Source organism: Eulemur rufifrons, chromosome 15 (genome assembly GCF_041146395.1).
Source record: "Eulemur rufifrons isolate Redbay chromosome 15, OSU_ERuf_1, whole genome shotgun sequence".
In the NCBI taxonomy this organism is placed as follows: domain Eukaryota; kingdom Metazoa; phylum Chordata; class Mammalia; order Primates; family Lemuridae; genus Eulemur; species Eulemur rufifrons.
In genome coordinates this window covers 81,457,438-81,479,312 of record NC_090997.1, presented here as the reverse complement: position 1 = coordinate 81,479,312, position 21,875 = coordinate 81,457,438, and the positions used below count along the sequence as shown (strand labels likewise).

The window sequence follows — 21,875 nt, the reverse complement described above, 5'->3', positions numbered from 1 at the left end:
GATGGGTTGGTGTCGTCACTGCTCTGTCAGCAAAGTCCAAAGTACTGTGGGTCTTGTCCCTAGGCCAGGCAGTGGGCTGTCACGGTTTCCTCATAAGAGGCAATCTGCTCCATCCATGCAGGTTTGGTTGGAGGAGTCTGGAGGCATCGATTAGGCCTTTTGTCTACATGCAAAGTTGTTTTGTTGGAGATAATTTCCCTGGTCTCTACTTTGTATGAGCAGAAGGGCTGCATTTGGGGAGCTTGGCAGGCCGTAGGGATGCAGTGGCCTTAGGGATCAGGGACCCCAGCTAAGGATTTGTAGTAGACTGTGTGTCCCAGTTCCAGGTCCAATGCCACAAGAACTGCCATATTTCATCTGAAAACTTGTGCTGGTCTAGTACATGCTAGGTAGACCAAAAATGCCAGATTGATGTGGTGGTGACATGTCGGAGGAGGGGAAGTGTTATAGGGTCCTATGATTCAGTCTCAATCTTTCAGTAAGTCTATACCTCTGGCTGTGACTTCTCCATGTGTTTTCTTCTACCCTTAGTTGGGACCAGAACAAACTAGAGAGGGGTTGCTAGAGCTGGGATTGTCCCTTCCCCCATGTCAAAGGTCAGAGGGATTGGAGTTGTAGTTTTTCCTCCCCCGAGGTAGGTTAGGCCCTGGTGAAATGCTTTCCCTTGAGAGCAGCACAGCACTCTCCAGGTTGTCCACACGGAGCCTCCGGCAGTTCACCAACTGCAATCCAAGCAATCCTTAAGATACTGCACTGGCAGCCGAGCACTCAGCCCCAGTACGCTTTTATTTTCTGTATTTGCCTGTCTCTCCAACTTTCGGAGTAGCAGTTTGTAATATGACCTTAATTCTCTCAAGCGTCTAAGAAAAGTTGTTTTCAGTTGTTCAGCTTTTTTCTTGTGAGGACGGGCTAGAGGAATGCCAAGCTTTGTACAAATTGTACTGGAAAGAAACCTTAATGGGAGATTCTTATTTAATATTTTTAACCTAAGAAGGTCAAAGAAGTAATTTTTTAACCTCTTGGTAGCTCATTCCAGTTTTAACTTTTACTTCAGAGCTTTCTTTCATAAATTGTTATGTAACAATTATGTCTCCTTGGGAAGTACGTATTCATAGTGCCCCCACCCGCCTGGGTGTGGAGGGTCCACAGGTGGCACGGAGGGTCAGCAGGCCGTCCGTGGGAGCTGGTGTTTACCGGTGACTCAAGAGGACGGGGCAACCACGACCCCTGGGTTATAAATTCATTATAGTTCCTGAAGTAAAAAATCAGACCTGCCTATATGCAATTAGAACTGTAAAAACACCATTCAAAATCAAATATACCTAAAAATAAAATGGATAATCATAAACACTAATTCTGTAAATATGATACTGAATCCACGATAGAAACAAAATTTGCTTACTTATTCCATATCAAAATCTATAAACTTTTTTTCATTTCATATTATTTTCCTCTCCTCTCTCTGGCTCTTGCTTGCTAGATCTCATTCTTCATACTTCCCTCTCTGTCGCCTCTGTGGGACGCAGCCCCTAAGATGGTCCCTGAAATCCTAGCCTCATTTATGCCCTTGGGTGATCCCTTCCCATGGTGTGGGCTGCACCTACCGACTTGCTTTTAATGAATAGAACACAACAAAAGTGATGAGGTATTACTTTCAGATCAGATTACACAGAAACTGTGTCTTCCATCTTGGGGGCGTTCTCTTGTGCCCTAGCTCTGATAATGTGGGCTGTAACCATACGTGGGCTGCCCTGTGGTGACGCCTGTGTCATCGCTAGGAACTCACGCCTCTGAGCAACAGCCAGTGAGGTCCTGAGCCCCGCCCTCTGCCACCTGAGGGAGCTTGGAAGTGAATCCTCTGGAGTCCAGCCTTGAATACCTCACCCTGCCGGCAGCTTGGTTGCAGCCTTGTGAAAGACACTCTAAGCCAGAGGCACCAAGTTAATCTGCCTCAGGATTCCTGACTAGAGGAATGAGTTCTGGGAACCACTTGTTTTCACTTCATAAATATCAGGCGTGCTGCCCTGTTTCCAGCAGTCATTGGCCTTCGGGCATGATGGCTTCTCCGTTGCTGGCTTATGTGGCGATTTTGGTTTTCTGTGCCTCAAAAACCAGCTCTCTGGACACTTTTATGGCAGCTGTTTATGAGCATGCGGTGCTATTGCCTAATACCACCCTCACACCAGTGTCTCGTGAGGAGGCGCTGGCGTTAATGAACCGGAATCTGGACCTTCTGGAAGGAGCGATCACGTCAGCAGCAGAGCAGGTACGTGTCTGCCAGGTCTCCAGTGTGTTGGATTCTGTGAGAAAGGAGGAGGTCCTAGGGGACAGGGCCCCTGTCAGGATCCGTTACACTTTTGGATGTCATATGTATAAGGATGGCCAAGAAACTTTGCTCTATAGTTAAAATCTTACTTTCCTCTCAAAATTACCAGAGCAAGGATAATATTATACCTCCCTAGCAGTACGAGCAAAGTTAAGAAAAGGATGGTTTCATTCTCATTAAGAAGCAGCAGACTTTTGAGAAACTGGCTGTAAATTCAACATCTTTGTTCCTTTCTGCTACAGATGGAGGTTGGAGGATGATAAATGGATGAGGGACCAAGTGTTATTCTTAGAATATTAGTGGCCTTGATAGACGCTGGTGCTCTTATGAGTTTGCAGACTTTTTTTTTTTTTATGTAAGTTTACAACTTGACAACAATTAAACTTAAGTTGCAAATTACTTACAGTATGTATTATATTCTCTCTGTTTCATTCTAATTACAAGCAAAGTATAGATGTGAATGTATAATAAGCCCTTGAGTTGAATGAAGAGCTAAGTTTAAAGCTAATCATACACTATATGTATGGTTTTCATGATTATATGAAGTGTGATGAAAGTCATGGATATGTATATATTACATATATCTATCAATATATCTTCTTATATATATTAAAAATTAAAAGGTTATCAGGAGTTCTGATGTTCTTTCTCATAATTAGTTCAACTATTTCCTTGAAGTCCACAGCAGCTTTCAAGGTGACTTTCCAATCAGAAGGTGCCCAGGTTAGCTCAGGCAGCACCTGTAGGCTTAGCACAGTTCAGGTACACAGTGTGCGACCCCTCTTTTTACAAGGAACAGGAATCGTGTTTGCAGGGTATGGTGCAGAGGAAGGCTGGGGCAGAGGAGGAAGTAAACAGAGACTTTGAGTTATAAATCAATCCTGATACCGTCTTGCACAACCATCCACCAAAGTTCAGGGAGGGGGTTGAGTTCAGAAACAGCTGGGTTTATATTTAGTTAACAATAGCAACGGGAGGGAGAGCTGTGAGTGGCCTGGAAAACTGTTAACGTCTATGAAAGGATGAAAAAGTTATGTGGAAATGATGATGGCAGGATTAGAAAATTAAAGTGCTTAGGAGAAGTAAATATATTATAAAAATATAGAAAACAAAGGAATAAAGTGAAAGAGAGGGAAAAGCCCAAATGGTTGTTAGCAACTTGGTTCCTCAAGTTCCTCTTGCAACCTCCCTCTTTGACTGCCTATTTGAGGAATATTTTAATTAAGCTTCATTTTTGACAGGGTGCACATATTATAGTGACTCCAGAAGATGGTATTTATGGCTGGAACTTCAGCAGGGACTCTCTCTACCCCTACTTGGAGGATATCCCACACCCTCAAGTAAACTGGATCCCCTGTAATAATCCTAACAGGTAAAGAAGCAGATTGTGAAAAATCCCAATAGTAAACATCACCTCGTTTTGCCTGCGAAAACTTTGTTGACGATTATTGCATGGATCCATTATGTTTCAATATAGTTTATTTTTCATCTATGGATATATTTGTTAGGAAAGTGAATATGAATTATGAACTCACAGAAATTGGTGCTGGATGGTGGCTTAGAAATCATCACATTCAATTTGAATATCTTTCCATTGAGGGAATGAGGCTAGAGAGAAGACAACATAACTTGCTTAGGGTGACAGAGGTAGTTAGTGGGAAAATAAGACCGAAACGCTAGTCTCTGACTCCCTGGCAATGAACAGAAAAACACTTCCCTGTGTGGGTCTGTAATTTGGAAACTGTGTGAGTGAATGGCAAAATAGAGCTACGTGTCAGTTTAGAATTAATAATTTTCTTTCCTCATTGATAAGATAGCTGATGAAATTAACGTAAAATCCTTAAAGCTTAAGCTGATTGTTAACCTAAGAGGTGATACATCAGAACTGTTAAGTGGTTTAAATCTGGCCTAAAGAGATATGAAGTGTGCTGAAAGTAGAACCATTAATGTTAATGTAAGGAAACAAATATCTTACACACCTAAGAGAATCATATTAGTTAACAAACTTCTTTCTGAATGCACATGGCTAACATTGTTTTAGGAATTCCTCTTGTGGAACTGCTTTCAAAACCACACAAACTAACTACTGTAACTGCATGTAGAGACACTTTGATTTTGACAAAGTTCAGTATTATTTACCTTAATCATTAACCTTATTCTCATTTCATTGTATCATAATTATTTCTTATTTAATCATCTCCCATGCCAGAGCTTCAGTTTCTAAAAGGCATATTATCATTTTCCATTATGAATTGAATTGATTTGTTTCTGAATGGACTTTCCCTAGAACCAGATTTCCAAGGGCCTCCTGACTATCCCTGCAAGAATGTCCCATCTGTTCCATTTCAAGGAGCCTGGTTGCTCCTCCATGTTTTCCATCAACTAATGACATCTCCATTTCTTGCATTTATTCATACATTCGACAAACTTTTTGAGCACCTATTATGTCCAGGCACTGTTCTGGGCAATGAGGTGAATACAACAAGTGAAAAATCCCTGTCCTCCTGGAATTTATATTCTAGTGTGAGAAGATAGTAAATTTTTTTAAAAAAGGACAATTATCTAGCTATCTATCTTTAGGTATTTATCATCTATCTACTATCTATGATATGAGATGGAATGTTATGAAGAAAAATAAAGCAGGAAAGGTGAACAGGGTGGCAAGTGTGGGGCTGAATTTTTAATAGGATATCAGAGGGTTTCACAGAGACCCTTCTGCAAAGACCTGAAAGGAGTGAGGGAATAGATCTTATGAATATCTGAGAAAAGACCATTTGAGGCCAAGAGAATTCTAAATTCTAAGATCCTCTGTGGGCAGAGTACATATCTATTCTATCCAGACAGCAAAAGCTTAGTGTGGTTGAAGTGGTGTGAGGGAGGGAGGGAAAAGTAGGAGATGGAGGCAGATAGGTAGGAGGCACTGATTACATAAGGCTTTGCAGGCCATAATAGTGACTTTGTTACTTGAATGAGAAGGTAGCCCTTGGAGAGTTCTGAGCAGCCATGTGACATGTTCTGACTTAAGTTCACTCTTTGGAGTATGTAGAGAATAGATTCCAGGGGTAGGTCAACAAAGAAGCAGAAGGCAGTTAAAAAGTCATTGCAATAATCTAGTAGAGAGATGATGGTGTCTTAAACCAATATGGTAGAAGTTTGAGTATTGAGAAATGGCCAGATTCTGAATAAAGTTTGAAGGTAGCATTGACAGGTTTTGCTGAAATATTGGATGTAGGATGTGAGAGAAAGAGAGGAGCCAAGCTCCTTTACTTCTCACATAGAATCAGATATCGTGTCTTGTTGAGTACGTTTGAAATATCCACAGAGTCAACTGGTTCCTCTTCTCACAGTCACCAACCTTTTTGAGCTTACATCACCCTTAGCCTAAGTATGACAGGAACAGGAGCTCAGCATGTCTCTTTTTTCCTTTATTTATTATTTATTTATTTATTTATTTATCATTTATAGGTCCCACAGTTCCAGAAAGATTTTAGGTTTCTTATTATATCTAATATAATTAAAATAGGATAGTTTAGTTATAGAAACTAACTACAAGACATATGACTAGAGGAAATAATTATTACCAGGCATTATGGTCAGGAGCTGAAGTAAAGTTCTGAGAGTTTCTGGGAGGCTAAGAGAATAATTTCGGAAGTGTCTGTTGCCTCATAGAAGAAAGCTTGCATATTTCTTGAGAGACAAACTATGTCTAATAGCGTAAAGGTGACTTTACTTATCCAACATTTTTTTTGTTGACTACTTCTTATGCACTAGGTACTCCACCATGTTAGTGTGTAGGTATCCTTGTACAAGAGGCATGCTTTGCTACAGTGAATGTCTGCACCTATGATCAAGGTGATTTGGCTTGCAGATTTAAAAGGTGGGGAAAAAAAAATACCCCACAAACTTGCCCAATTAGCTAGCCTGATGAAAAAGCATTTATTTTATTTTTATTTTTTGTACTTAACAATTGTAGTTTTATTATAAAGAATACAACTCAGGAACAGCCAACTGAAAAGACACATAGGACAAGAATCTGGGAGGGAGCACAGAGCTTTCATGTTTTTCTCCTATGAAATCAGGGCTCATCACCCTCAGCACATTAATGTGTTCACCAACCAGGAAGCTCTCCAAGAGCCTCAGTGTCCAGGGTTTTTATTAAGGATTCATTATGTAGGCTTGATTGATTAAGTGTTGGCCATGTGATTAAACTCAATCACTGCCCCCCATCTCTTCTTCCCAGAGGTCTGTTGGCTGAAAGTCCCAACATATAATCATGTGGTTGGTATTTCTGGTGACCAGCCCCCATCCTGAAGCTATCTAGGAGCTCACTCTGAGTCACCTCTAATGATTAGTAATGTTGAGCCCTTTTTCATGTGCTTATTGTCCATTTGTATAATATATATTCTTGGGAGAAATACCTATTTGTGTCTTTTGCCAATTTTGAATTATGTTGTTTTTTATTGTTGTTGTTGTTGAGGTTTAGGAGTTCTTCATGTATTCTGGATGTTAATATTAATATCTAATGTCCTCGTCTCCTATAACCTTTTTTGATTTAAAGTCTATTTTGGCCGGGCGTGGTGGCTCACGCCTGTAATCCTAGCACTCTGGGAGGCCGAGGCGGGTGGATCGCTCAAGGTCAGGAGTTCAAGACCAGCCTGAGCAAGAGCGAGACCCCGTCTCTACTAAAAATAAAAAGAAATTATATGGACAACTAAAATATATATATATACAAAAAATTAGCCGGGCATGGTGGCGCATGCCTGTAGTCCCAGCTACTCGGGAGGCTGAGGCAGTAGGATCGCTTAAGTCCAGGAGTTTGAGGTTGCTGTGAGCTAGGCTGACGCCACGGCACTCACTCTAGCCTGGGCAACAAAGCGAGACTCTGTCTCCAAAAAAAAAAAATAAAAATAAAAAAAAAATAAAGTCTATTTTGTCTGAAATTAGCATAGCCACCCTTGCTCTCTTTTGATTACAATTTGTATAGAACATCTTTATCCATTTTTTCATGTTTAACCTCTTTGTGTCTTTGGATCTAAAGGGGGTCTCTTACAGACAGCACATAGTTGTATTATATTTTTTTTAAATCTATTCTGCCAGTCTCTCTCTTTTGATTGGAGAGTTTCATCCATTTACATTTATAGTAATTACTGATAAGGAGGGACTTAGTTCTGTTATTTTGCTATTCATTTTCTATATACCTTATACCTTTTTGTCTCTCATTTTCTGCATTACTGTCTTCTTTTTTAGTTAGTTGATTTTTTTGGAGTGAAATATTTTAATTCCCCTCTCATTTCTTTCAGTGTATATTCTATAGTTTTTGTTTTTTTTTTTGGTTACTATGGGGATTACATTTAACATTCTAAGGTTATAACACTCTTCTTTAAATTTTTACCAGTTTAATTTCAATAACATAGAAAAAACTATGTTCCTGTACATCTCTGTTCCCAGGCTCTTTCAGTTATTGATGTCAAAAATTTACATTTTTATACACTGTGTGCCTCAAGACACAGACTAATTTTTTTTTATGCATTAGTCTCTTAAATTATCTAGGAAACAAAATGATGAATATAAGCCAAAGCTACAATAATACTAGCTTTTAAATTAATAATTTTTAAAAATGTATTTGTCTCTTAAATCATGTAGAAAACAAAAAATGAGGTCACAAACTGAAGTTACAATAATACTAGCTTTTATATTTGCTCATTTATTTACCTTTGTAGTGATGTTTATTTCTTCATACAGATTTGAGTTACTGTCTAGTGTCCTTTCATTCATCCTGTAATACTCCCATGAGCATTCTTGCTCTTGCTGGTATACTGGTAACAAATTATCTCAGTGTTTTAAAAAATTTGGAAATGTCTTAATTTTGCCCCCACTTATGAAAGACAATTCTGCTGGATATGAGATTCTTGGTTGAGAGTTGTTTTTCCTCCAACACTTTAAATATATCAGCCTAATACTTTCTGGTTTACAAAGTTTCTGATAAGAAATCTGCTGATAATATCATTGGACAGCCCTGTATGTTACGAGTCACTTCTCTCTTACTGATTTCAAGGTTCTCATTTTTGTCTTTGGCTTTCTACAGTTTGATTATAATGTGTCTTGGTGTGGGTCTTTTTGAGTTCATTCTATTGGAGTTTGTTGAGCCTCTTAGATCTTTATATTCATTCATGTCCTTCTTCAAATTTGGGAAGTTATCAGCCATTATTTCTTCAAATAACTGCTCTTCTCCTTCTGAGACTCCCACAATATGTGCATTGGTCTATCTGATGGTGTCTCATAGGTCCCTAAGGCTCTGTTCACTTTCCTTCAATATTTTTTCTAATTGTTCCCCAGACTCTATAATTTTAACTGTCCTGTCTTCAAGTTCACTGACTCTTTATTCTGCCTGCTCAAATCTGTCTTTAAATTCTTCCAGTGAAATTTTCATTTTGGTTATTGTAATGTTTAGATCCAGAATTTCCTTTTGGTTTCTTTTAGATTTTCTATCTCTTTATTGATATTTCCACCTTGTATGTTCACTGTTTTCTTGACTTTGTCTGCATCTTCTTTTATTTTCTTGAGCATCTTTAAAACTGTTGTTTTAAAGCCTATGTCTACTAGGTTTGCCATCTGGTCTTCCTCAGGGATGGTTTCTGTTGGTTTATCTTTTTCCTTTAAGTGGGCCATATTTTCTTGTTTCTTTGTATAATCTGTGATTTTTTTGTTGTTGATAACTGGATATTTGAATCTTTTCATGTAGTAACTCTGGAAATCAGATTCCCCTCTTCCAGGGTTTGCTATGTTTGTTTGTTTGCTTTCCTTTTTTTGATTGCTGTAGGATGTTCCTATGTTGGGTATCAGCTTGAAGTATAAACTTAAGATCTTCTCAGCTCTTTTCTGGACTTCACTTTTCCCCGGGCATGTGTAGTGACTTTCTAAATTCCCCTGTGTATTTGATTGTTTTTGTATATCTTTGTCCTTAAAAGCCTGGCTCCCCATAGGGGAAAAAGAAAAAAAAAATCAGGGAAAAGAAGAAGGCACTGGCCCTTTAAATCTCCTGGAATTCACTTCACACAGAGGGAGGGTTTGCAACAATGGTGTGTGTATGTGTGTATGTGTGTGCAACAATGGCTGCCTGCCTGTGTGTTTGCACCTCTATGATCAGAAGCAATAATCAGTGATCAGAACATAGATCTCTGATACTGGAAGACAGCGTTCTTTTTTTTTTTTTTGGATGAGACATATTTCTTTTTTATTTCAGCATATTATGGGCGTACAGATGTTTAGGTTGCATATATTGCCCTTGCCCCCTCCTCCCCCTCCTGAGTCAGAGCTTCAAGTGTGTCCCTCCCCCAGACAGTGCTCATCACACTCATTATGTATGTTTATACACATCCCCTTCTCCTCCCTCCCATCTGCCCGACACCTGATTAATGTTATTCCTATATGTGCACTTAGGTGTTGATCGGTGAAACCAATTTGATGATAAGTACATGTGGTACTTATTTTTCCATTCTTGGGATAGGAAGACAGTGTTTTTATTGCCCACCACGCTCCCACAAGATGCTTGCAACCTACTCCAGGAACACATGCATGGCTGCTCATCACAAGACCAGGGAATGGGAGATGGGTAGCCACTGCTGAGCTAAGAGCTGAAATTGCCTGAAATTAACTGCAGTTCTCCTTCCAAGCCTTTCCCTGGAAGTTGCAAGGGTTTGAATAGATTCTGGAACTCTCAAAATGTTACATCAGACAGATTCTGCCAGTGCAACTGTTGCCTCAGTGGGGAGACAAACTCTTGGTGCTTCCTATTCTGCAATCTTCCCAGGATCCTCCTACCTTCAAGTTTTTGTTCACTCACCTCTTTTCTGTCACGTATGGGTTCAGTGAACAGGATATGTAGGTCTTTGCATGATAATATCTACAGGATGCTGCAAACATTATAAGATGTACACATAAGTGAAAATACGATGATAGATTATGATAAATGCTATGAAGAAACAAATACATGGCCTAGAGTCTTATCCTAGCTTCCTACAACCAAATTCCCACAAATATGGGCTTCCTCTAAACTCCCTTCTTGTCTTAATCCTTCTCTTCAATCTACTATTATTTAGAATTTACTTTTGTGTATATCAAATAATATATTGAGGCAACTATCATTCAGAAATCTGTTAACTTTGATGTTTTAAAATTTTTCCTCTTCCAATGAACATATACCAGATTTGGCCACACCCCAGTACAAGAACGACTCAGCTGCCTGGCCAAGGACAACTCTATCTATGTTGTGGCGAATATTGGGGACAAGAAGCCATGCAACGCCAGTGACCCTCAGTGTCCCCCTGATGGCCGTTACCAATACAACACTGATGTTGTGTTTGATTCTCAGGGTAGGCTGGTGGCACGCTACCATAAGGTAAAATTAATTTGTAAATAATTCAGTTGGTGTATGCTTAATGAAATAAAATGGGCAAGAAGGAAAAAAATTGGTATTGATAATAAGAATAATATTTTAGAAGTAGAGTAGAGGCAAAGCATAGAAACTAATGATTAGGTGTAGAAAGGTCCTATAAAGAGGCTCAAGGAATTCCCTGTGCATTTAAGAACACAGGAGTATGTTGTTGGAAGTGTTTGAGTGTCAGAAGGAGCTACCTGCATTAAAACACAATTTTGCCTTTTGGACTTTGTCCTTTTAAAGACATACCCTGGCAAGGGGTCAAGGCAAGAAACTTGCCAGATAGACTTGGTCTTACAGAGAAAGAAGCAAACAAAGTTCTTTGCCCACAGGAAATAGTTAAGTGTACTTGGCAAATAGAATAGGCATACTATACTCCAGTGTCTTGTAAGATTCAAGAGGGTCTTTATAGATAAGGATACCGATGTACATATCAATCATTCAGAGATTGAACCAAAGGCTCCATTTAGCTGGAGGGGCCTCTGATTCTCTAAAGCAAACTTTTTCCTGTGAAGACAGTGGTCACAGATGAGTTTGGCACTATTCAACAGATATGAGCTTGCCCTTTTTCGGACACAGTAATGTCCAAGTCAACTTCCTAAAATAATTTTTTCCCCTTCTGTTTATTGCAGCAAAATCTTTTCATGGGTGAAGATCAATTCAATGCTCCCAAGGAGCCTGAGGTTGTGACTTTCAACACCACCTTTGGAAGGTTTGGCATTTTCACATGCTTTGATATACTCTTCCATGATCCTGCTGTTACCCTGGTGAAAGACTTCCACGTGGACACCATACTCTTCCCAACAGCTTGGATGAACGTTTTGCCACATTTGTCAGCTATTGAATTCCACTCAGCGTGGGCTCTGGGCATGGGGGTCAATTTCCTTGCGTCTAATATACATTACCCCTCAAAGAAGATGACAGGTAACGTGTGACCTTTAATATTTACAGGCATCATGTAATCAGAAAATCAAAAAAAAAAAAAAAAAAGAAAAAGAAAAAGAAATCATGTTTTTCTAGCTGACACATACTCCTTAATACAATGTCTTCTGGCGTTAATTTCTGAACATCTAGCTGGTGACATGCTGTAAAATCAAATTCAGTCTAAATTGTTCTGTAGATTTAGTTTTATTCAACTTGAATGTACTTTCCCCCCTGCCCCAAATTTACAAATTCTTACATAAAGCTGTCCCTTCTTGGCATCTTGATGTCATACTTTATTGTATTTCCTCTCACCTCTCTGTCTTTATCAGCATATTTTTGAAATTAATAAAGTATTTAGCCTAGAGAGAGTAAAATGTTAATGAATTTAAAATCACAATAACAACTATGAAATCCCTTTTCACTTTCTTATTTCAAATGGCATTTTCAACTTATCACCTCCAGGAAGTGGCATCTATGCACCCAATTCTGCAAGAGCATTTCATTATGATATGAAGACAAAGGAGGGAAAACTCCTCCTCTCACAACTGGATTCCCACCCACACCGCCCTGTAGTGGTAAACTGGACATCTTATGCCAGCAGTGTGAAAGCATTCTCGACTGGAAACCAGGAATTTAGGAGCACTATCTTTTTTGATGAATACACCTTTGTGGAGCTCAAAGGAGTCATGGGGAATTACACAGTATGTCACAAAGATCTCTGTTGTCATCTAAGCTACACGATGTCAGAGAAGAGATCAGGTGAAGTTTATGCCCTAGGGGCATTTGATGGACTGCACACCGTGGAAGGACGCTACTATCTACAGGTAATGTTTTGGTGTCAAAAGAGTTACTAGATAAAATGCACTCAGTTGAATTTGAATTTCAGATAAACAATGAAAGATTTTTTCATGTAAGTATGTCCTACTTTTTGGAATATATGTATACTAAAAATTTTGCTGTTTATTTGAAATTCAAATTTTAACTGGGTAGCCTGTATTTTTATTTGCTAAATCTTGAAGTCCTAGATTTCAGTCCAATTTTAAGCTGCTTGGAAAAAGGGGAAATTTTATTTGCAGTACAAATATTAAAAATTATTCAAATTAAGGTTAATTTTAATGGATAATCGAATACCTATGATATCTCCTGCCTGAACAAATTTTGCTATTTTCCCTCTATGTTCAGTAATGCCTATCTTGCTCTATAAAGAGCTTGACACTAAGTATGTACTGGAGACAGATGGAGTTGACCTCTGAGATTGTTCAGTAGAATGGTGTATTGCTGCCAAGATTCACATCTCTCACAGCCCACAGTGGCCTCCGTGTTCCTTTCATTGTGCTCTTTCCTTCCTTGGTCTGGCCCCCATCCTATCTTACCCAGATTATTGCAGTACCTTCCTACAGGGCTTTCTGTTGACACTCTCAGCTCCATCCAGTTCATTCCCTACACTATAATTAGAAAAATCACAGAGAAATCCCATTTCTGATTATATCACTCTGTCATGTTGAGACATTTTCCCTCCTCCAGTTTGCTGGCATCTGCACAGCCTATGTGTATTTGCACATGTTGCTTCCTTTATCCATGGTTAACCCCATCTACTCAGCTTTTGGAGCACTATCCAGGATTTATCTCCACCAAGAAGGCTGCCCTGACACTTCCTGCAAGACCACTCCCACCTCCCCAGATGGATTAGGTACCTCTTTTACGTGCTGCGCCCTTTCTCCTCTCCTAGCCTCCTGTCGAGGTGAAAGTTATCCAAATCATCAGTCTCTAAGTCTTTCAGAATGGAGAAACCTATTTCCCAACAGCGTAAGGAATTAGAGATAAAAACTCTGCTGAAAAACAAAACCAAATGCAGGGGCTTGAGGTAACATGTTGAGAATATGGATTCTGGAGTCAGAAAATTCTGTGTGAATCCCTGCTTCACCACGTAGTAGCCACCTGGCCTTGGGCCAATCCCTCAGCCTCGTTAAATCTCTGATTATTTTCATCCATAACATGTGTATTCACTTTCATGCAACAAATATTTATGCTTGCTATGTTCAGGCATTTGCTAAAACCTGGGAATATTAAGATGAGCAAGACAGATCAGCCTTCATAGAGCTTAAGTTTAGTGGAGAGATGGACATTGAACAGAAAGAAAGGAAATTATTATTTAATTTTAGTTGTGACAAACACTGCAAGGAAAAGTACCATGCACAATTAGGGCTGTGGGGGTGAGGGAAAGCTTTCCCTTTCCCCCTGAAGTTCGCTGAAAGATCAACATACAATTAAGGCCAATTAATAAGAGAAAGAGGTTTATTTACCATATGCATGGGGAAAATCACAGAGTGATTACCCAGTGCCTAGTGGGATCCAGATATTTTTATACACTCCTTTTAGAGGGGTGGGGGAGATGAGGAATATAGGTAATTCTGTTTAGGGGCAATAAATTGTTGCTAGGGAGGATGAATGGATGAGGAAAACAGATTGACTTATACATGATTCTCTTTGCAAATTAAATTAACCTTGAGAGACAGGTATTATATTTAAAATGATTTGGGCCAGGTCTGGTTGCATTCTTGATTTTCTTTCCTGCAATATAGTGAGATAACAGGGAAGGAAAGGGAAGTCCATTTTTCTTTTGATGGGTCCATCTGATTATGCAGATAGAGGGAAAGCCCCTTCCCAGGGCCTGTGGATCTCTAAGGGCCTTTAATTCAAAATACTTTTTATAAAAAGGAGTCATATTTTGGGGTGAAATTTTCTGAGCTCCCTCAGGCCCACTGTCTGGAACTTCCCTAGAAGTTTCACACATGAAAAGCAGAGTTGGTGGCTGTAGAAAGAGCGAGATGGTTAGTAGTCAAGTAACAAGAGATCTGAAAAGGGAGACGAGAACATAGATTATAATGAGAATAAGTAGAAAAGAACAGATCTACGCATATTTTTGCTCACCCCATTAAACCCGTCTCCCCTTCTTGGCCAGGGTTTGAAAGGCTGGTATAAAGGGCTGTGGGTCTGTGACCGACCTGCTGGACAAACAGTAAGGGTTGTAAGAGCAAGGCAGAGTTTTGAAAGAAGAGTCACAGTGGAAGATAAAAAGGAGAATGAGATAGGTTGAGGCAATCTCCACTCAGCTTCCGTGTGCAATTCTCAAAGGGGAAGGCTTAAAAGAAGTGTTTAAAAAGGACCATTTTGGGGGGAGGGACATAAAAAGGAAAAAGTTTTTTTTTCTTTTTTGAGACAGAGCTTCTCTCTGTCGCCAGGGGTAGAGTGCAGTGGCACCATCATAGCTCACTGCAACCTCAAACTCCTGACCTCAAACGATCCTCCTGCCTCGGCCTCCTAGAGTGCTAGGATTACAGGCATGGAGTTAAATGAATATGGAGCTCCGTATGGGAATTTTCCATCTACATGGTGAGATGAGTCATATACTTAGATGTTATATTCAAATAGCTATGTAGTATAGTGGAAGAAAACTTCACGGAGAACCATTTCAGTCTTTGTTCAGATATAAAGGACATGACTTTCCAGATCACAGTGGTTGTCTCTAGGTGAACTTTAGGGTTCATTACAACTCTAACGTTCTTTCATTGGGTGAAATAAGCAATAAAATAGAGATCACATCCCTATATAAATCAAACCTTTAAAAAAATTGAATACTTCTGATAACTAAAAGCATTGCTCCCTTGAGAAATACTGACGGTATAGTTGTTCATGGCTGTAGGCCAAGGATCTGATGGATTGTCTCCTTATGTGGTTAATCTGTTTCACAGGGAATTGCAGGAAACACTGGGGTCTTTATTTTTATTACTAGTTACATTTACTATTCAGCAAGAAAGTGGATGAATCTAACGAGGAAGTAATATTGTTTTACCAAACAAAGGGGCATAGGCATTTTTGTAGGTCAGGAGAATATTTTAATTGACTGTCTTAGGATTTTTTTTTTTTTTTTGAGAGCATCTAGTATTTTATTTAATAAATTATTTTATTTTATTTTTAAAATTTTCTCCCAGGTTTATTTGGGTGTTCTTAACAAATAAAAATTATATATATTTACAGTGTGCGATCTGATGTTTTGCTGTATGTATATATTATGAAATGATTAAATCACTTTACTTAGCAGATCCAGCATGACTTCCTTGTGACTTGTTGGTCTGCATTACTTCCCTAGATTTGTACTCTGGTGAAGTGTAAAACGACTGACTTAAACACTTGTGGTGACTCAACTGAAAAGGCTTCTACCAGGTTTGAAATGTTCTCCCTCAGTGGCACTTTTGGAACCCAGTATGTCTTCCCTGAGGTGTTGTTGAGTGACATTCAGCTTGCACCTGGAGAATTTCAGGTAAGAATCTTTGCTTGATATCACAATTAATTTTATGTTAGAGGAATCACTTTTTAATATCAAAACTTACCCAAGTACAAATATAAAACTTTCCATTTGGAAAGAGTAAGATTTATCCTTGGGGATCAGGAAGGTCACTGAGCAGGCTGAATTTCTTGTCTGGAAACTCATTTTTTTTTTTTTTTTTTGAGACAGAGTCTCTGTCACTGGCTAGTGTACAATGGCGTCATCATAGCTCACTGCGACCTCAAACTCCTGGGCTCAAGCAATCCTCCTTGTTAGGGTGGACAGCTTAGTGGGTGCTCGAGGTGCAGGGGAGAAAGATTTCTCACCCAGAGATTAGGAGATATATATGTAGAAAAAAAGCTCACCTTCTTAGAAGGAGAGAGAGTGAGAGAGAAGGAAAGAGAGGGAGAGCAGGGAGACGGTGTAGCATCCCAAAGAAAGAGAAGTGGGGTGCCAGTGCTGAGGCCAAGTGGCTTGTTGATTTTATGGGGACAACGAGAAAGGAAAGAAATAGTGATTGCTGTCAGTTGATAACAGAAGTGGCTGTGAGAAACTGCTGCATCCCCTCCTTTCTTTCTTCTGGGTGGCAGGATGTCAAAGTCCAAGAGTTGTCTTCCCCATCTTTCCATGGAGACAATATTATCGCAGGAGATATGACTCTGCCCTCGAGATATGACTGAAGCCTAACGCTTGTTTCCCTGCTGCTCACTCAGGAACTCTGTAAAAACAGATTCTCAAAAGCAATTTTGAAAGAGAAACATTTACATCTCTTTTCAGAAGTTGTGCAAGACAGAACTCCTATGGGGCTGCCTATTAGTGAAAGAATTCATAGGATTGATCTTTAACTGTTACTAGGAAATTTCAGGATTAGATATTTTCTTGTTAATTTTGTAAGGCTGCCCTGTCACTCCTGTCAGCCTCCCAAGTAAGTGGGACTACAGGCACGTGCCACCATGCCTGGCTAATTTTCTATTTTTTGTAGAGACGAGGTCTTGCTCTTGCTCAGGCTGGTCTCAAAGTCCTGGCCTCAAGCAATCCTCCTAACTCGGCCTCCCAGAGTGCTAGGATTACGGTGTAAGCCACTGAGCCCAAAATAATAATTAGTATGTCCTTGAGAATTAAAAAAATATCTTATTTGGGGGATTGTAGGGAGGAGGCTGGGCTGTTGAAGGTCTGCCAAGTAGAAAGAAGATTGAACAGGAATAGTTTCAGAACCAATCCCACCAGAGCCCTGCAGGATCACGGGGCAGTATGGGCTCAGGAAGTTGAAAAAAAATCCTCTCATTGTGTAGGACAAAAGGAAAGAAGGAAAAGCTGAAGGAGAGAGAATTTGACAGTGGCCAGTGTTGGCAAAGAAGCAAAAGCTTTTTAAAGTCCAGAAACTAACCCTTCCTGCACATGTGCTCTGCCCAGCCACTTTCTCCCACCGATTTTTCCTGCAGGTTCCACGGTCACTCCCTTTTCCTGGTAGAAACCGCTGCTGGGGTGAGGGAGGATGGTGGGACAGTGAGGGGGCCATGGTGAGCGAGGGACAAGGGATGACAGTTGCTCAGCTCTAACCCCCCTTAGTCAATCACTTCTGACCGTTTGAGAAAATCTTTATCTTGTCTGAGAGGACTAGATTTCTCTCTTACATACCACCAAATCTGTTGGTTTGTGTTTATTAACTCACGGGATGCTTCCTCAGTTAAGTAAATGATGAGATATTGATGACAGGTGTTTAAATTTTTATGTAAACGCATCCATGCCAGTTGCATAGCCTGAATTTTTCTTGTACTCTGCAACATTTCAAATATTTCTGATAGAACAGAATTTGTCCAGTATTTTTTATTGTTTCTTCAGCCAATTATACTGAATGTTTAAAGTGTGTTGTGGGATTGTATAACTTAAAGATAGACCTTGTCTACTTTTCTGTGTTTTAATTAGGTGTCGAGTGATGGACGCTTGTTTAGCCTGAAGCCAACATCTGGACCGGTCTTAACAGTGACTCTGTTTGGGAGGTTGTATGAGAAGGACGGAGTATCAGACGCTTCATCAGACTTCACAGCACAACACTAAGAATAATGCTAGCGGTTATAATATGTATTGTACACTCATTAAGTTGATAGACTATATTTTCTCTCTTTTATTTGAGATAATTTAAAAAATGATGGATGAAGAAAGAAAAATTGGCTTGGCTTCTGGAAATAGTGTTCTCTGGTATATGTGAATTACTAATTTCTTTTTATTTACAAAAACACACACATCAGATAATAAAAGCTTTATATAATATCTATTAAGGTAGACTTAACAAACTGTATTTGAGCATTGATCTTTCTTGGTATTAGGCTGTTTCTATCAAATGAGTATCAAAAATGTTTTATGCAGAAGAAATAAAAATTACAGTTAAAAAAAGCATGTCAAAACTACCATCAAATATACTTATTAGAAGTCTAAATCTATTACCACTTTATTATAACACATATCTCTTATTCAGTTCTGCTTAAAATTTCCAGCGATTTTATTTGTTTGCTCTGTTAATTATTTACATAAATAATACATTTCCATTCTCTTATGGGCTGAAGAATGTCCCCTGCCATTCATATGTTGGAGCCCTAACTGCCAGTACCTCAGAATGTGACTGTGTTTGGAGACAGGGTCTTTAAAGAGGTAAAATAAGGTCATCAGGGTGGACCCTAATCCAATATGACTGGTGTTTTTATACCAAGCGGAGATTGGAATACAGACACGCACAAGGGAGACCATTATGAAGATGCAGAGGAAGGACAACTATTTATAAGCCAAGGAGAGAGGCCCTTAGAAGAAACCAATGCTGATGACACCTTCATCTTGGACTTCCGGCCACCAGAATCATGAGAAAGTAAGTTCTGTGTTGACATCACCCAGTCTGTGGAACTTTGTTACAGGCAGCCCCAGCAAACTAATACAAAGACCAATTTCTGCTCCCCTCTCCCCACCACCACTTTCCACCAAAATCTGACTCTTGAGACAAAATTCTTACCTCCTAAGAGTACTCAGGTGCTCTGGGTCCCCAAGATTCCAATAGAGGGTCTAAGAGAGGGATTGTTGATGGATTTATGGTGAAACCATCAGAACATTGAATACCTCTAGAATTAGGAAACCAGAAAGTGCCATTTTAAGCAATTATGTATTTAATCTAGCATTAAATGTTTTTTTTTCAGTAATAGCAGAATCTCTTGACGTTATATAGCTTAGTGAAACAAAGAACATCTTTTAAGTTGAAACATCTCTCCAACGATAGACTGTCACATAGCACTCAAATCAACCTCACACTACACAAAATGTGCCCTTCTACACAGGACAGCAGGGTCCTGGAGCAGGGATTCACGCCAGCAAGATGTCATTTTGAAACAAACACCTTCATGACGGATGTTTTTCCTAAAAAATACCACATCATCCAAAAAATATTTGAATAAAATAATCTTGTGCTTTTGGGTGACATTAACTGGGAGGGGTTTGGGTCATGGGGGGCAGACCCCTCGTGAATGGCTTGGTGCCCTCCCCATGGTAGTGAGTGGCAATGAGTGAGTTCTCACTCTATTAGTTCCCTTGAGAGTTGGTTGTTTATAAAGAGCCTGGAATTTCTCTATAAATACATCTGTATAAAATTTAAAAAAGAAAAACAACAGCACAGAACTTTCAGTTTCCAAGAACAGTAAGTCCTCGGCGAGGGTTCCAAGTGCCTGCGTCTGCTGGCTGTAGGGGAAGGGTGCTCCCACTTGCCGTGAAGCCTTGATCTTGCAAAATATTCAAGATTGCAAAAAAGAAAGAAAAAAAAATCAAACAATTGTAAAATACAAAAATGCCCCTGCAGGATTCCACGGCCCCCTCACCCTAACATCCTGGAGCCAGGGCATGCTCCACCCCTCGCACCCCTAGAGGATGGTGGCTATTTTCTCCTGCTTGGCAGCCCCTCAGCACCCAGCCCAGTGTGTGCCGCCACCCAGGGGCCCCGGCACGAGTTATTGTGTTTGTTTTTAAGACATTTCCAGTGCATGTTCCTACTGCTGAGGTATAAAAATAGGAAAAAAATAAGCATTTTTCAAGTACCTACTTAAACCAGGCACTTTCTCACACAAAACAATCCTCTTAAGCAAGCACTATTTATTTTATTTTAAAAGGAGAACATTGAGGCTTAGAGAGGCTAAGTACAGATGGTCCCCTACTTAAAGAAGTTTCAACTTATGTTTTTTTTGACTTTACAATGGTGTGAAAGCAATACGCTTTTAGTAGGAACCGTACTTCAAATTTTGAATTTTCAATTTTTCCTGGGCTAGCGATACATGTGCTATCATATTTTCTCACCGTGTTAGGCAGTGACAGCGAGCTGCAGTAACAGCAAGCTGCAGCTCCCTGTCACCCACACAACCATGGCATTAAGCAACCAATACTGTGCCCTCCAGCATATTAAATAAATTACATGAGATATGCAATACTTTATTATAGACTTTATGTAGGCTAATGTAAGTGTTCATTTAGGGAAGGCTAGGCTAACCTATGATGTTTGTTAGGTTAGGTGTATTAAATGCATTTCAATTTATGATATTTTTGACTTCTGATGGGTTTCTTAGAATGTAACCCCAGCATAAGTTGAGCAGCATCTGTAATATATTCAAGATCAACCAATGATGAGCAGTGAAGCTGAGATAAAATGCCCAGCTCCTTTTACCTCAAACGTATATACTTCTTCACTGTGCCATACTTTCTCTTTGGGATGTGCATTAGTCAGCATAGGCTAGGTTATGTTGCAATAACAAAGAATTCCAAAAACTTCATGGCTTAAAACAACAAAAGTTTGTTTCTTGCCTATGCAGAGTCCACTCTAGGGCAGCTACTCTCTGTGTCATAGCTCAGGACCCCAGGCCTTTTCCCTCTTGTGTTAATTCCTTATCAACTTGTACTTCCATAATTTCTGGAGCATGAGAATATAGGGAAAAATTGCACACTGCCTCTTAAATGCTTTCATTTAGAGTGATACATGTCATTTTCACTCATATTTTATTGGCCAAAACAAGTCATATGGCCGTGGAAACTTTAAAAGGAGTAGAAAGTGTAATTAGCCTGCATGTCCAAGAAGGGGAACAGATTCATAAATATTGATGTGCACTAGTAATATTTATCACTGAATGTAAGTTCCTCAAAGGCATGGATCTTATATTCTTCTTCACCTTTAGCACACAGAAATCAGTCAAAAAATGATTAATGTCTGCCATGAGTTACCAGGGCTACTGTTATCATTCCCTTATTCTCCAACCTATAATAACCTCCTTGCCTTCTGCTCTGTTACTTTGTTGTCAGTACCTGCCAGTTGCAAGCCAATAAAGACAGGCTAAGGTCAAGTTTACCCATTCCCTGTCCTTTCCATGGATCTGAAGCAATTTTACCTGTATTTTCTTGCCCGGAGAATGTGAAGCCATCTCTGATATTTCGTGTATAGTGATTTATGGTTTTCAAAACATTTTTTACATATATTTTCTTATATTTCACAGCGTAGGTACATATTTCTCCAATGTGCATTTGAGAGCAAAGTGTCATGTTCAAAGCTTCTAATTTATATGTATCAAATCCTCAAACCAGAATCATTTAACTTCATGTTTAATACTTTGTCTATCACTGTAGGTTGCTAGTATTTTCTTGCATAGCCATGCTAGCCTGTGGCTTCCTGAGGCACTCAATGTTGATCCTGTTTGATTTATGTGTTAGACACTGATTGGTCTGCTATTACAGTCAGATTTCTATTGCACCCTTACCTTTCTAAGAGAGATGTATTACCTTCCTCATAGTCGATCTTGTAGCTATAATAGCTGCACACCTTGATACAAAGCAGGATGAGGGCTAAG

General features: G+C 39.4%; 1 protein-coding gene across 1 annotated transcript; it reads left to right on the top strand.

The window, feature by feature from the left end:
- Positions 1 to 1,822: 1,822 nt before the first annotated feature.
- LOC138395702 (pantetheinase-like) lies at positions 1,823 to 19,637 on the top strand. The gene is made up of 7 exons (XM_069488564.1): positions 1,823 to 2,266; positions 3,568 to 3,698; positions 10,532 to 10,724; positions 11,396 to 11,687; positions 12,150 to 12,511; positions 15,838 to 16,008; positions 17,941 to 19,637. The coding sequence occupies exons 1-7, from the start codon at positions 1,973 to 1,975 to the stop codon at positions 18,070 to 18,072; spliced, it is 1,575 nt and encodes a 524-aa protein (XP_069344665.1). The 5' UTR covers positions 1,823 to 1,972; the 3' UTR covers positions 18,073 to 19,637.
- Positions 19,638 to 21,875: the final 2,238 nt, after the last annotated feature.

Bases quoted from the DNA above. Each gene is read 5' to 3' on its own strand.
- LOC138395702 (XM_069488564.1), top strand. From the start codon at position 1,973: ATGAGTTCTGGGAACCACTTGTTTTCACTTCATAAATATCAGGCGTGC. The intron at 3,699-10,531 runs GTAAAGAAGCAG...AACATATACCAG, and splicing joins CCCTGTAATAATCCTAACAG to ATTTGGCCACACCCCAGTAC. The intron at 16,009-17,940 runs GTAAGAATCTTT...TGTTTTAATTAG, and splicing joins TTGCACCTGGAGAATTTCAG to GTGTCGAGTGATGGACGCTT.